The sequence below is a fragment of the Bacillus rossius genome, chromosome 15 (genome assembly GCF_032445375.1).
Source record: "Bacillus rossius redtenbacheri isolate Brsri chromosome 15, Brsri_v3, whole genome shotgun sequence".
NCBI lineage: Eukaryota > Metazoa > Arthropoda > Insecta > Phasmatodea > Bacillidae > Bacillus > Bacillus rossius.
Genome location: NC_086342.1, coordinates 11187635 through 11204887, shown reverse-complemented (window position 1 = coordinate 11204887; position 17253 = coordinate 11187635). Strand labels below are relative to the sequence as shown.

Sequence of the window (17253 nt, the reverse complement as noted above, 5' to 3'; positions counted from 1 at the left end):
AGACGTTACAAAAGGTACCTGAAACTTATTTCATGCGAAAAAAATAACATTGCAGAGAGAGAATTACAGCAAAACATTTTGAAAATTTTGTTAATGGGTCAGTACGAGTTTTTTTTTAAAATTTTAGAAACAGTAGTATAACTTTATGCATATCCTGCTGTTCCTTCAACTATATAGTATCCTATTTCAAGGGTTTTCCTATATAACTAACTTTACACCAAGAAGAGTAAATTACTGTTCAAAAGTTTGAGCCAAGTATTAACCATAATTCACTTTGATTTACGAGGTTGGTGTGATTCTGTACCCAGGTGGTGTCGTACTTTTATCTGATAGATAAAATCATTTAAAGCATATATTTCCTCATACATATATGCAACATGACAAAATTTGAGAGAATAAAATTTGCCCGGTAAATTCTTCCGGCAGATATTTGCCATCGTCAAAGGGGGGTGGGGGATGTTTGGAACGGAGAAAGTAATTTTGTTCGGGAGGGGGGGGGGGCTCGGTGCAACCAACATGACGTCACTGCAGGCAGGCATCAGTCTCTAGACATGCGAGTAATCACCTGACCTACATCTTACAAGTGCTCTTTTTTTTTTTTTTTTGCAGAGAACATTTTTCTCTCGTCGCCGGGGTAAGAAGGCTTGAAAATTGCATCTCCGGGCATCCTCCAATGCCCTGTCCCATCAGCAGCGACCTGTAGGGGAGGGATCATGAGGGGTTGAGGAGGAGGTTATGGGAGACGAAGAGATGTAAGGGGAGGAGGGGATAAAGAACAGAAGGGGATCTCCGTCCGCGATTTAATTTCTCGCGCAAAGACTCTCTCGTCCGGGGACCTGGCGGAAACGGAGGGGAAGGAAGGTCGGAAGTGGAGAGGGGGGGGGGCTTCCACCCTTCTGCCAAAAGGACATTACCGACCTGAAGGATGGAACAGGTGCAAGGAATTACGCCCTTACCTGCCCGGCTCCCGAGCTCGCTCGAAACCTTCCCTCACAGATGGCCCCTGCAGCTTCCCGGAGGAGCAGACGAACGAAATTGGGGCATTAAGAACATAATGGTTTTGCGAATGGATTAAAACCACGTGTTAGAATTTGATCTACTTTTTTTTTAAAAAAAAAATAGAAATATCTATAGGAGTTAAATACGTGTTAAAATACCCACATCAATAGATCAGTTTAACTGTTAATATTTCTCACCGGAAGTTACCATGAAATATTTTATTATTTTAAAATTGATCTAAAATAAAAAATAAGTGAGAGCAAAGTGAAATAATTTTGTGTTAAACCAAGAAATTGTTATTTTTTTATGTTTATACTACTAAACTTGCAACTGTCAAAATTGAGGTTCATAATTTTTTCTGTTGGTGAGTTGACGATTAAAAAAAACTTATAATTATATCTCTGAATTTCAGTACAGTAAATACTAAGGCATTTCATGTTCTGCGATAAAATAAAACTTAAGTGTCACTGCTGGAGTACAATTTGCAAGAAACGCACATGCAATTTTTTTACGACAGCCGAATTCGACAATTCTGTTACAAAACGCACGCGGAATGCAAGAATCGGACAGCGTCTATCATCACGTCCGTGCAAGGAATTGTCAGAAGATGTCATACTGCGAAGTGGGTGAAGACTTTCTTTTACGGCGCCATAACAAGACATTGCAAGGATGATGCCTGAGCAGCCTGGTGATGATTAATATGTATGTAATAGAATATCCGTCATTTACCTGTCTCTCCATAACATATGATCCTTTAACACTGTTCCCACAATGCAAACACTACACATTTCAATGAATTGTTTCAGGCGTCCCACAAAAATGGTGAAGACCATAAGCTGAACAAAAAGGACTTCAAGCAGTAAACAAATAATAATAATAATAATGTATTTGTAACTGAAATATTTTTTTGTAAAAGTACAATAATTGTTTGTTAAGTTACAAAAATATTGTCTGTAAACCAGTTTCCTGAACAGTAACGAGAAAAGTAACAATAGTATTACGAAAACATATTTTTTTTGTATTGATACAGGCTTTCTGTAAACGACCATACCAGGATTAATGGACTAGGGAAATTCCGCCCACCGCGGATAGATGGCACTTAATGTTAATTAGGATTCAGAATACTGTGTTGTAATATGTTTTGCTTGTTGCGCGTTGAATACACATTATAATAACTTGTTATCTCCCTGAACATAGAAGGTGTAGTTACCAAGTTATGTAAAATTGCCCGGGTCAAAAAGTTTCCCCATGCGTACGTACCAACATGCAATAGAATTTACGGCATTTTTCTTGTACTTTTATAAAAAAATATTGGGAACTGATTCTTAAAATTTTGTGTTGTTTTTTTTTTACCGTGCACGCAGTATCCATGTGCTTATGCATGCAAGGCTAGCAACTGGTGAGCGGGAATGATTCACGAGTTCTCTGGCCGTACGACCAGGCACAGAGGCCACCGGGGCTGACGAGCGGCGCGCCAACTCTTGTGTTGCAGATGGCAGCAGCGGCAGCGAGAAGAGCCTGAACGGCTCGGGCGCGCGGCGTCTCGGCGAGGGGGAGCAGCGCCGCATGGTGGACATCACCCGCGACAAGCCCATCAAGGTCACCGTCAGGGTCGTCGTGCCCGTCCGCGACCATCCCAAGGTCAGTCTCCGACCCTCCCCCCCTTCTTGCTCTCAAAACTCCCCAGGCGGCGCATTTCCAAACCCTAGGTTGACTCGCCAACGCTATCCTGAAATGCGCTCCCGTTGACCGCGCCTTCCAAGGTCAGTCTCCAACCCTCTCCCCCCTTCTTCTTGCTCTCAAAACTCCCCGGGCGGCGCATTTCCAAACCCTAGGTTGACTCGCCGACGCTTGCCTGACCGCGTCTTAGGTGGAGAGGGGAGGAAGACGGCCGCGAGGAAGGGGGAAAGGGTCGGGTAGAAGCAATCTGGTTCGACGACGAGAATATAACTACGTATGTGTGTTTGTATATATGCGTGTACTTATTTACAGAATATAATTTTAGTCATCTCTGCAACTTTACAATGATAGGAATTAGTATCTGGTAAGTTACGGGGTTCAAAAACTTTTAAATGCTTAATATAGACGACTGTGTGTGCTTAGCATGCTATTTAAAAAAAATTAAAAACAAACATATTACTGAAAGTTTTCCAAGTAGTTTAAGCATTGAATCACTATAGTAGTATTGGATCGACGACTGTTTACCCATTAATTGAGAAAAAAAAATTAAAACAACATGATATTTAGTTTTGGGTACTATAAACTTTTAGCGCATGTTATTAAATAATTAAAAAATCAATAAGTTTATAAAGTTTCTTGAAGTATGGATTTCAAATTTCACACAGTTGTAAACCAGTGGGGTAAAAGTAATACAATTTTCATGTTTGAGGAAAATTGGTTTGAGCAGATATTTCATTTCACTTTGATATTACCGCAAGTTATCTGAAAGTAACTCCTTTTTGACACTCAATCATGGCACAGGCGTATCAGATATTCAAAGCTCAAACGAACCAGAGCTTCGCTGAAACTCAAGGATCAAAAGGTAACGTATTTATTTGAAGTTTTCCCCATTTCCCGCAGCTATTTTCGTTGGTAGTTTCAACGGGGCCCTGTAAGGCAATGGTTGCAATTTCTCGTTTAATTAAGTTTGTGTCACTACGCAGTAACGGGATTAGAGATCCCGTCAAATCCTGTCAACCGCACTAGCGAACTTGTTACATCAGCGCAGACACTGATAGCAAAACCCGTCATACGTTGTGACTCAAGGAGCGAAATGGAAAATAATCAAGCGTCCGTTCTATCATTTTTTTCCACAATTTAATTCACCCTGCTTGAATTAGAATACGTAATCATGGTTTAATCTTTTTAATGTTCACATCAGTGCTACTTAAATAATATACATGATAATATGTACAACATTTCAGAAAAAAAAATTGATAAATACAGAAACTCTTGTTTCTTTTGTAACGAATTAAGGCTCATTTCATATTATAACTGAAAATTAAAAGAACTTCCCTTATCTGATATTATTATTATAATTGTATTTACATTTGTGGTTTGTACATGAAAAAAATAATGTTTTCCAAAAGCAGACCTTCAAAGAGTATAAAGAATTATTTGAAAAATAGTATTTTTGTGATTGGGGATTTGAAAACTATTGAAAAACTAATAGCGACATCCATCTCCCATTTTTAAGACAAATGAACTAAAAATAATTTAAAGCTTTGTTTTTAAAAATAGGTTTAATTTTCCAAAATGTTGACGCTTTTAGAATGTGCTTTGTGCTACCTTAAAACAGTTTGCTCCATTATTTATAAGTGAGAAAATGAACTGAAATTCCCAATAATAAAATACTTTTGAATTAAAGTAATGTAGAACTTTGCATTTTCTCTCACAGATTAGCAGGACAGTACCGAAAATAAATACTATAGAAAAGTCGGTCAAAAAAACTTTCGACAAAGACAAACTTTAGTACGTAAACTACTCGTTCTAGAGATCTAGATTCTTGTTTTAAGCACCCGTAGATAAACTTAAGTTGTCAAAATAATTTAATATTATAATTGTATTAGTTAAGAATCTTGAACTGGACTCCATTATTAATTTTGTTACATTCTTTAAAGTGAGAAAGGAATATTTCTGTGTCTAAAATCATCTTTAAACAAACTACTGTGCAGTTTAATTTTCATAATTGAATTTATGCTAAATTCATTTTTACGTGATGTTGAAATATAATTAGGCTATATATAATTTTTAAAAAGTTTTTTTTTTCTGTGGTTGTGTTTATGAGAATGTTAATAAGAAAATTTAGTACGATTATGTTTGGGGTGTAAGACAAACTGTAAACATGTTTCTGGAATATTTTATTGGTGACTTGTGTTTCTAAAACTTAATTTGCTATCGGGTGTTATAAAACGTAATTACATTTAATTGCTATAGTAAGCTCTGCTGATGCCTTAAATTACGTAACTATATTTATACATTATGTCCGCAAAAGAATGTTCCAGTTATACATTTTAATAGTATCATCTGTGCGCGTAATATTGTGTTGGTTCAAGGTCACAATTAAAGAGTAACTCATAACAGATTTAGATAAGCGCATGCGCAAGTGCTGCTAAGTTGTTTCCTCGCTTGCAGTGCCACCTATGTTGAAAGAATGGCTATATCCCAATTAGTAGAGAGTGAACCTGTAAGCGTTATTTGGCAAGAGGATGTAGCCCTTCCCAATTGGAATCTCTTCGTGTGAGAGTGGTTGGACGTCGAAGTCCCTGACAGTCGGATTGGTCGTAATGGTCGAGACGACAGAGCTCTTTTTAGCTGGCCTCCACGTTCACCTGACATAAAGCCAAACCAATATTTTTCTTTTGGGGCTTATGAAATATCGTGTCTACATTCCGCTGCTACCTAATGATTTTCCAGAGTTGAGACTCATAACTGAAGGGGCCATTGCTTCCATTACTCCGAACTTGTTAACCAAAGCTAGGGAAGAATTGGACTTTATGTTGGATGTGGGCCGTATAACTAAAGGTGCACACATTAAACATTTTTTTAAAAGAAATACTAGGATAATTCACCTTCAATTTGTCGCACAATTTGTTGTAAATAGTCAAAATTAAACTGTCATGGTATACCATTGAAACTGGGACATTCATTTTTGGACATCCAATACAAGCGCAATGCATCAACGACCCTTGTTGCCGTTTGCAGAGAAATCGCGTCACGCCATGCGACACATTTGCAAAAATGCCCCCTCCTCCTCCCACCAAACTGCCTGTTGCTCTGAGAAAAAAACACGATACCCGTGTTCCAGACCACGCGAAGTGCATACACGAGGGCGTAACCCGCTACTAAAGAGTGGTGACTTACTTACCACCAACCAAAACAGTCTGCGGGACACATAAAAACAGCTCGTAAAATTTTTTAAATATTATCTGCAGCACGATAAATAAAATATACAGCATAAAATTTCTCTTTGATATAGGCTATGAGAAAGATACCTTCGTTCTATAGAACGTGGACAGTCAATGTTTTCCAATTTTAAGCATAGAACAGGGGGCGTATTATTGAGAACCAACAATAATTGCCGAAATGGCTGAATTACTAAGTTTAACAACAGGACATGACACCCATAAAGCTTGGAATAATATTATGCTCGTAAAATAGCTTATAGATAGGGACCGAAAGATTCTGTGGTTTCGATGGCCTTAGTTTTCTGTATACTCGGGAAAATAACTCCATTTCATTGGTTGCTGACTTGTGAGTTGACTCAACTGGTTTGTCTGTGATTCGATATTTCTTTGGTAGAGGGTTTATAATTGGTTGAGAGTCAGCCAATAGCAAAATCAGTTTAAAAGTTATGTACAGGGACACCTGTTTTTCGCGATTTCATTTCATGTCAAGGTATTTCAGAAAACACTGTAGCTTTTTCTAAGAGTCATGGCTAGAGACATGCAAAATTCGTGGTTTCATTTCGCGATAGGCTAGCATCAAAACAACTATACCTTCGTACCGCTTCTGCGATTGGCCCACATTATGCGGGGAACTGTGAGCCAATGGGAAACACTAAACCAAGAAAGTGCCGAATTACGGACAGCCTAGTTGAGACGTCTCACGCGTCAGTAGCCAATGAACAGGTGTCATTTCCGCGGGTATTTAAATGACTGTGGAGTCTATCCTAGAGGTCAATTAATCCGCGAATTTTGCAGGTCCCTAGTCATGGAAAATTGTGAGGGTGCAGCAGTACGGTGCATTCTCAGCATTCTCAATGGCCCCATCAAGAGCGGGACGACACCTCTCACCGACCTTAGCCAATAACCACACGAGAAAAGCTACAGTATTTTGTGAAATACCTTGACACGAAATGTATTCGCGAAATACAGGTGTCCCTAGTTATGTAGCCTATATTTGAATTTTTGCATATAGCTGAATGAATCCGTGAATTTTTCCGATATCTACCTATAAATATTTCTATAAATAATCAACCTTAGATAGTGAAGGAGAAAAAAATATGCTTTATGTTCATCTCGTAAAAATTGTGCTTTCATATTATCGTTTCTCATTAGCCGAAAAGAAAACCCTCAAACCATCTGTGAATTTAGGTAGTGTCCACGCCTGCCTGGGGTAAATTAAGGTTGGCACCAATCCTTTAGCATTGTAAAAAAAAACCTTGTGTAGAGATAATGATTAGAGCCATTCACTTTTTGCGGGAAATATTTCCAAACCAGTTGCGAGTTAAAACATCGTAGCGATGTCGGTGTTTCAGGGTTTATTTCAGGTATGAGTTAACAGTCGGCAAACCGGATCACAGCCGTCCAGTGTGGAAGCAAACTCGACCTGACTGGCTCGGTCAAAAGGGGCAATAGAATCCATTATAGTCAGCCGCCAGTAAAAAAGGAACTAACTCTAGCGCGGACATGCCCTATTTGCAGTCCGACGAGGGGAACAGATTATTTCGTTAAAATAAAAGAAAGTTAATTAATCCCCAATGTTAAATTAATTGCATTTGAACATGAATTATGGATGCAGTAGGTATGCATTTAGAAATCTGAAATATTGCCAGAAAAATATTTTTAATATTGGGTCCTTATAATAAAAAAAATACACATATTAGCCGAATATTTGCAAGAAAATTCGTGGTCGGTTAGCAAGTTGCTTTAAATTTGTTTTTGTTTTTTAATACTGATTTTTTTAATCCACGGAGTCTTTTTTTTTTAGGATTTCTGTTCTCCGATACACATTCATATATTACGCAGGGTAGCATGTGTTCTTGTGTCCAACTCGAGCTTCGCAGAGTTTGCACACCACGCGAGGCTATGCTCTGTTTGTTATGCACCGAGTTTATTATTTAGGCCGCCACGTCTAGCGAGTAATCTTGTTAGGGATATTTTTTAAATTCATAATATGGCAACAGTGGAAGTACACGCATACCCTACTCATCCCAGAATTTTCCTGCCTTACTATACGTGCTTTTCTTTTTTAAATATATTGATGTGGTTCTTTTCGTGTCTGCTGTGGGCTTCCGTGCTTTTCAAGGTTTCATCAGCCCAGTGTTAATTTTCCTTTTTTATGTTTTATAATTTACATATGTTTTGAACGCGAGCTTGAAGCACTCCCGTAAATTAATTTTAGGGGATCATAATTACACCACCATACCTTCCATGAATATTTCATTGTCAGTTTTTGACTTCCTTTACATTTTGGCAAGTCTAATTGAAAAGCAGTCATGATAATATATTTTTTAGATATTCAGCATAGCTCTTATTTACTTTATTCAGCTACCCTCTAATAGAAACATTTAAAGACCATGTAGAAAATTTAGTCAAAATACATCTACCTTAAAAAGAAACTGCACGAAATGGGTCGGATAAAAGTAATATACTGTTACACTATTCTACTTGTCCTTTGAGGAATTGTTGATTATATCAATTCATTCCTCAAACAGTTTATTTAAATTATATTTTAATCGTCGCTTGTTTCGTCATGAACACGAATCTGAAGTCGCTTTGAAAAAACCGATGTAGTGTAAGCGAATAAAAAGCCGATCATCGCAAAACTTTCGTTTGTTTTTTTATAAGAACACACCATCTTAAAAGCTTGGGCACAGTTTCATTTACAGTGAAGTGAAATTCGCAGAATGACTTTGTCTCGCTAACCACAAAAATTTGGTTCTGAAAATGAATTGGCTTTTGCCGCGTGTACAAGACCTGGGATTCGTTTATTGCGGTGACACTAATTGTGTTTCGCAAACTCAACCGTGGATCAGAGGGGGGTTTGGAAAACTGGGCGAAGAGGGGAGGAGGGGGAGGGTGGGCAGAATGTTGAATGGAAGTCCTCACGACGTTGATGAGAGAAATCTGGTTAATGGCAACAACGAGAGATGCGGGAAAACGTGGGGGAGAGAAAGGAAGAAGGGTCACATTTGGCGAACAACTGTATAGGCCGAGAAAACATTCTTTCCTCCACAACCCTCTTTGGGCTTTTCGCCGTCATTTCCATTCCTCTTGATGCACCACTCTCTCTCTCTTCTCTCTCTCTCTCTCTCTATCTCTCTCTCTCTCTCCCCAACCCCACCGCCAAAGTCACGGGGTGAATCGCATCAGAACTCGTCTCGCGTTGACGAGATTTCAGACCCGTTCTTCCCGAGTCCTCCAATGACGACGAAAAACGGATATGACGGAAGGTGATATTTTTTTTTTTTTTTTTTGCGGACGAAAGAGAGACAGGGCTCCATCGAGTAAGAAAATATTTCTTGCCCCGGTTTCTTCACTCGCTTCTCCCTCCCCACCCCCCCAAAACCCCCACGACGCCAACCAACGTACAACAATTTTTCCGACCCGGCTCAAAGAAGAATGCAAATTTCGGAAAACGAGGCGCGATCAAAACCCCGTGCCGGAAGAAGAACACTCGTGGCTTCCCTCCAGGTAAATATACATCTCTATATACCGGCTCGCTCCAGAGTGCTTTCGAACCCAGTGTTTTATTCAAGACTCTTTCCTCCGGTAGGAATGCGTGTGTACGGTCTACGGTATTCAGCACGGCGAAGAAAGGAATTTATTTCTCGCAAAAAGAAAAAATGAAACAAAATAGCAGCAAAGAACAAAGAATAAAAAAAATTAAAGGCATTTTTCTCAGCACAAAGGCATTCAAGTCATATAAAAGTCTTGGAAGAAAAAAAAAACGAGCAAAGCATTACTTGGTGAAATAAAGTTCGCTGATGTGAAGAATCAAAGTTGCATAAATTTTTTATGTAATTTATGAAATCACTGACAATTCTGTGTAAAATGAACATTTACGCTGTTTAATGTTTCGTAAAAAAAAAAGTTTAGTTAATCAACACAATTTTGCGAACAGTCAGAATATGCAACGAACCTGCAACTTCTAACTAGGTTTTTTCCAATACGCCACGTCATTTTTTTGGTGAGATAATGAAGTTATAAATGTGGTTATTATGAATCCGTTACTAACGGTAGAGCTTAGGAAATACTGGCAACCAATCACCTGATTCGAAGCCAAAATCATACATCTCAGCTTGACGCTACGCTCTCAAAAGTTATTTTCTTGGTATAGGGAAACTTTTGCGTAACGTCAACGTAAACTTGTGAGATGCACGAAAAAAAAAAAAACGAATATCGCAAATATACACTTGCGCAACTATTTCACGTGTCATGAAAAATCTACATACGCCATTTCATAATTTATTAGCTACTCCGTATAAAGATCCAACCCTATGAAATGTGAAAACTGCATTTATTGGAAGCGTGATTCATAGTAACAGGTAACAATGCAAATAATTTGCAAAGCCCAATTTCCTACAAAAGAAAATTTTAGTGTTTGTTGAAAAGTTGGCATTCCAGTAAAATCAATTCTAAATGCTGCAAGGTTCTCTTAAGTTATTTTTTTAATGTTAATTTGTGGATTGGATCCATACTCGGGGTAACTATTCATGATTGTTGAGCAAGATCGTGAGCGTGGTTCTTCACAGATCTCCGAGGGAAGTGCGGATTGCTCTCGGTGAAGAAGAGTTGGTGTCTCCTTCACACTCGAGCGCCACTCTGCCACCAGATAATTGGCTAAAAAGGTCGACCCTTGTTAGCAAAGTGCCACTTTACTTCCTCTCTCTCCCCTTCACCCCTCTCCCCTTTATCACCCGGCTAAAAGACGATGTCCCGACGATATCTCTTCATTTAAAGTACAACCCGGATGCGCCGTTTCAATTAGTACGACCAGTGAATTTGTGGACGTTTCGTTTAAACCTGCAGATTTTAAAACAATATAGGCGTTAGTTTAACGTACTTTCAGGGCGAGAAATTTTGACAGGGAACGTAAAAGGTTAATTTTTAGTCGTAAAATTTATCGCAATTGGTACATGTGTTACAATGTACTATTTTGTTTAGACACATTATGTTAAAACCTACTAATTGTCCATCCTCAGGGTCGAAAATAATTGAGATATCGTAAAAATAATATTAAAATATATATACATATAGTTGTATTTACTTTACTTGATAATCCAACAAGTCAAGAGCGGTCCAGCCACATTAAACTTTTAGAATCTTCTTTTGACAGTTATTTCCATCATCAACTCTACAAACCTCTACTTCAACGTAGCCTCTTTTACTCATTTTGCAACAGACCACATGTCTAAATCAAATATTTAAAAAAAAAACAGTCTGTTGACTGATTAAAACGCATACATACACTATATTCTTTTTGTCAATGGGTACAGAAATATTCATGAAAAATATAAGTTATTTGTGAAATTGTCCATTTACAGGAAAACAACTGTATCACTACAAAACAATGTTCCCAGTTATACTGGGTTCGGATTATTACCCGGGCATCTATGCTTTGTGCTGTTCCTAGACCTCCATCATTCAGTTATCTGTAAGCCTTTCCCTGAATAACTTCATATTATTAGCTGCGCACATTAATAAGCTAGATACGAAAAAATTCTAATTATTGAAAATTAGATTAGTTTTTCCAGGTTTTAAAAAGTATTATATTTGAATGAATATCAATATAAATATAAAATTATGCTCTAATTTTCGTAAGAAATACTCAGAATTATCTCAGAAACGTATCACATTCATGAAAAAAATAAGGAAAGCAATGTGTTTCACAAAGGTACAATGTTTTTCTAGCAGTATTACAAACAATTACTTGGTAGCTGGTTTCCAAAGTAATCTTTTGTAAAAGAACTGTTTTTTTTCTGTCTATAAAGAAAAAATAAACTTCTTTCTTCTTTTCACGTTTGCAACAACGCAGAGAATTCGGAAGTCCAAATTCAGAATCTTTTCTAAGAAGGTACATCTACAAGGTAATGCAAACAACACTGTATTCTTCGTCTAAATTTCGGGCAAATTTAAAATTCTAATTATGCATTTTTACAAGTTTGTTTATCTCCCTTGACATCATGTCACGATAGATCTACCTGTGAGACAACGACACATGCCTTTTAATTGTACATGTGTTTGTGTCCAGTCCGTCTCACAAAAAAAAATACGTGAAATATAAAAGTCTTAACTTTATATAAACATATTTTTTGAGCAATTCACACATAGAATGTTTTAAACTTTTCAATAAACCGTGTTTTTTTGAAAGGAATGAGTTTATTTTTTTTCAGGTCGTGCGTTCGTGTGTACGGTCCACAGCATGAAAGTAAAGAGCTATTTTCATATTTTCAAACAGGTTCGGACCACATAAGCCACAAAATAAAGTTTTCGAAATGAAACGTTAGCACGAAAATTAGGGCAATCACGGGCAATCATGCGGCTACATTGCGCGGGTGAAAAAAAGTTTCCAACATAAAACCAAATTATACGTTTGCCAATCTGCCACATTTAAATGTCACTTTTCACGCTCATTCTTTAGACGCGCTTTCGTAACTTCAAAACTTTGAAACAGTGACTGGAGAATCCCAGGCTCTTCGAAAAATAACGCTTCACTTTTATATTTACTGTTTTTACGAAATAAAAAAATGGGCTGACTCAGATTTAATGTAGAGTTTATTGCATTCTTTTGGAACTTAAATTCGCTGTGCCTTGATTAAACCTATTATTATTTTCTTAGTTTGAATTCTGTATATCTTAAAAACAACCTACTTGTATTTTATTGATTAATTTTTTTTATCGGTGATTTGGTGGTCCAGTCAGCGTATACTCTTTAATCTTACGGTTATTTTAACCTGAACTGCAAAAGAAAAAATATTGAACGAATTTGTCAACATTACATGACTGAAACATTTATGTTACATCAGTAATGGAACTTACATTACATATAAATATAAATAAATTATACAGAAAAACATTAACAACTCAAAATGGCGTACAGTTTGCCATAAATAAAAATTAACAAAGAACGTTAAGCAAAACTGAGCGCCTGCCACACAGCTCTAAGAGTTTATTTCACAGATTTTGGCAGGTAATTCCTCCAAAAATTTGACGAAAATTTACGTCTAAATGTAATTAAAATGGTAATTAATTCATAGGATCCCGCTAAAACAGTAACTGGTATTGTTCTGTTACTTTCTCATATTCATGTATTGTCGGATAATGTTTCGTTTCAGTAAAATTTCGACTAAACTTCACCATCACGGCCAGGGATGTGACTGATAACTTGGGGCAGGCGTTTTTAGAGAAAAGATCTGAACGCTTAATAGACTGCAACAAGGTATTTCCGAACATGTGGTTTATTCCTCGCGATTGGCGGCCGTCTGCGAGAGAAGTCGTTGCCTTATTTGACCGAGCCACTCAGGACGCGTTTGCTTCCGCACTGAATCACTGTGATTAGTGTTGTTACAATCGATATGTCTCTGGGAGAAACTCACCCAATCACGAAACACAGACGATGCTACAGTATTTTAACTTTCAGCTAGTCTCGAAATCTTTTCGCGAAATCTGCATGCCCCCTACTGATAACCGAACAGGCGGAGAGCAGAAATGTCTTAACACATATGTAAAGTCACTGCGAGTTTGAGACGAATATTAAAATAAAATCCTTCAAATGTAAATAATCCATACACAATTCAAACATATTTTGTAAATGATGGAACTGAAATTATAATGTAATATTACAGATATTAATTAGTAAACTTGTATATTTACATGAAAGCAACTGTATTGCTACAAAAACATGTTCGCAGTACTAATGGGTTGTATATGTTGTACCAGTGCCTACGTTACTTGAAGTTATTTATGAAACGTTCCCTACATATCTTTCTAGTGTTACCTGAGCACATTAATAACCATAATAAAATAAAATGAAGCCTAATTGGTAGAAATTCGATTATCTTTTCCATATTTAAAAATTAATGTTTGTATAAAAAAATTCCTTTAAAAATTGAAAATTATGTGCCAATATTCATAAGTGCAACAAGAAATATTGTGTACTGTTTCCAAAATTGTATTTCATATATGCAAAAAATAACCATTGCAATGTGTTGTACAAATTTACAATAGTTTTCTTGGAGCATTACAAAATAATCCTTGGCAAAAGGGTTTGCAAAATAAGATTTTTTAAAAGTACAAAAAAATGTTTCTTTGAATGTTTTATTAAACTTTACAAAACCATTATATATACACCATCAATATACACTTCAAATCATAAAAGAGTAATAATGTTCGGAAATATATGTAGGCTATATTCTACATACACATATACTTCTATATACCTACCTATGTCAATTAAAAGTAAATTTTCATTTCCTTCTGTGTCTTTGAGGTTAGAGTAATCCGTGAACAATTATTAAGATGTGTGTCTCTTGATTTTCACACTTTTGTTTTAAGACTATAAATGATAACAGAAACGAGTGATGGCTAATCGAAATTTTACTCAATATGTGTATTTTTTTAAAGTTTTTTCTTCAACGAAACACGAGTTCAAAGAATTTTTTTTAGTTTATTTCTTTTTAATTTTAATATACAAGACGTTTGAAAAAAAATTCACTGGAGCTGTAAAGTATGTATATTTATACACATGTATTTTATTCCTGCATATTTTAGAATCACTTTGTTCGTTACGGGCGACTCCAATATCGTGCACGGCAAGTTTAATGGAAAAACATCAGCAAACTACCGCAGGAGCATCTTTACCATAAAACTAATAAAACAAGATAGCGCGCCGCTGCCGGTTTACACGCGCGGTAAAGGGGGGGGGGGGGGGCGAGCTACCACGCTCTGAAGCGCGGTTTACAAGATAACATTCGCTGGGAAAATATAAACATTCTGGAAGCACACTTGCTGCCAGCGAGCAAGTTGTATGGAAATCGCAGTATTTTTTTTTATCCTGTATGTGACGACGGCAAGCTTGCCGCCTAGAGCGAGGAATAGGGAGAGAAGCGGCTGATGCGGTATGCAAATCCCCGACAGTTCTTCAACTCCTCGATATCTTTGCCGCGATGTCGGACCAAGTGGACGAATGCGCGCTCGCCTAGACCCCACGACGGGAGACTTTTTTTTTTAGTTCATCTGCGAAACCCACGGAGGTACATCGTAGCAGGACGCGCTTCTGGCATGATTTTAGGCAGCATAGAGAAAATTTTTCTAACTTATCGAATAACTATTTTTTTTTTGCTGGCAGAGTTATAAGCATACCCATAATATCATTTAAAGCTTATCACTGTGGCTGTGACATATAATTTATGTTTCGTACAGCTAATAAGTACTTATAGCTGAATAAATTTTCTGGAGGTGATAAGAATTTATTTTTTGGATCGACGAAACCATATAAAAAAATTTGTTACTCATTTGAAGTGGTTTGATCTATGTCAAAATAATTATGGTTGGTAAATATGTTTTATGATTTCTTCATTATCTTCAAATAAGCCATCATTTGTCAGAATAATATCCAACATAGTTCATTTTAAAGTCCTATACACTTTAAAGCCTTAAAAATTAAACCCTACATGACTCTGTCTCCACAGCTGAGCGACTTCGTAAATGACTCGTGGGTGACCAGTTTAAAAAGTAGATCTGTGGGACATAATTAAGAATTTTTACCTTAAAGTGGAGTCTTACATGCAATGTATTTTTTCTTATCATTTATAGTATTTAAAGGTTATTTATGTAAATTTAAAACCTTACATATTTGGCTTTTGTTGTTTCGAAAGACGTTTTCTAAGTCCTACATAATTGGTGCAAAAAGCCGTGTACGTTTTGTGATAGTTTTGACTCACGCGAAGTTAAAGTAATGATATCATGTGTGGTAAATATCCCTTGAAAATATTAGTTACAGAACAACAAATGAAATACACGTATAGTGTTGATTTTACAGAAATAGTCCTTAAGTAAAAGTAACGACAAGAAAATATAAAGAAGAAAAATTATCAACATGACGAGTGAGAACGCACATTTATTTAACAAATAACACTGAATAGATATTACCCAGCAGCATTAACCAAACTTTCAAAAAATTCTTAAGTTTACCACAAAAAAATAAATACTATTCTTCCTTCAAAGGGCAAGTTCTTGTCGTAGAGTTAAGAATTTTTCAAAATTTTGGTTAATTCACCTGTTGATTGGCTGGCAAGCCGCATTGATCAAAATATGTAATTAATTATAGCAAACACACAATTATACCGTAAATAATACTGTATAATATGTGTGCAAAGTTAATGTTTTTTTCATCAAAAAATTACTTGGGATTTATAATAATTCGTATAAAAATGCTATTTAAGAAGTCCCTTGTCATTCGATTGGACATTTAGAATACATTGTATCTGTACCGGCCCAGCATGATGCAAAGAGTTTAAGCGTCATAGATACGACTTAAGCTCATTGACAAACTAAAGTTTGGCAGTGCAATTGTTGTAAACGCGACACATAGTAACAATGAAAGTTAATAAAAACATCTCGGATACGTGTTATATATAGCACAATTGCAAACTTTTTTTTTTAATGAAACAAAATATTTCATGTAATGATACAGATACTTGTAAATTTATACATTTTCATAAAAACAACTGTATCATTACATTACAAAATATTATTGGTAATGATACTGGGTTCGGATTCTTACCCGGTCATTAATGATTTGTGTTTTCCCAGTACCTCCAATAGGTAAAGTTTTTTTGTGAACCGTTACCTGAATAGCTTTCCAGTATTAACTCCGGATAAATAATATGCACGGTAAAACAAAATGAAGTGAAATTTTTGAATATTTGATTATCTTTTCCATGATTAAAACTGTATTTTTATCACAATAATTTAAAAATATAATTTTTTTATGAAACAGAACAGTTGTAAATCCTTATAAGGGACTTTTATCAACCACAGCGGATATTTAATATGCAAAATTACATGAGAACTTGGATTGAGCTGCTTTTAATCTGAAAAAAGCACTTTTGAAGCAATTTTTTTTTGTCTGATGGAGCTAGATTATTTAAGAGCTTATATAGAGGTTATAGGGGAAAAAAATAGTGCGTGGAGTCCCTCCGCGCGGAAGAAGTGAAACTTCGTAACGTGTAAATGAAAATAGGAAGGGGTAGAAATTGATTTCTAGTGAAATCATATTGTTTCTTTAAGACAAACTTTATTAACATTGCTTACAATTCGCAATTGATCACATCTTTCAATTATCATTTTCGAGTGGAGAAATATCCAAATCTATAACTTTTACAATGGGATTGCTACTCGTTGCTGGCCTGTAACAGGTATACTACGCTCTGTCTCTTTCTATTCCCCCTCCCCAGGAGCGTTGAACTTTTAACGCAACAGTGCTTTCATACCCCCTCCGTGGTAGCGTTAAACTTTTAAGGCAACC

General features: G+C 36.5%; 1 protein-coding gene across 1 annotated transcript in view; it reads left to right on the top strand.

The window, feature by feature from the left end:
• The first annotated feature begins 1668 nt into the window (after positions 1 to 1668).
• Positions 1669 to 17253, top strand: part of LOC134539633 (KH domain-containing, RNA-binding, signal transduction-associated protein 2) — a 184160-nt gene continuing 168575 nt past the window's right edge. The window contains exons 1-2 of the mRNA XM_063381819.1: positions 1669 to 1687; positions 2441 to 2640. Of these exons, the coding sequence (XP_063237889.1) occupies positions 1669 to 1687; positions 2441 to 2640 (219 nt within the window). The remainder of the gene's footprint in view (positions 1688 to 2440; positions 2641 to 17253) is intronic.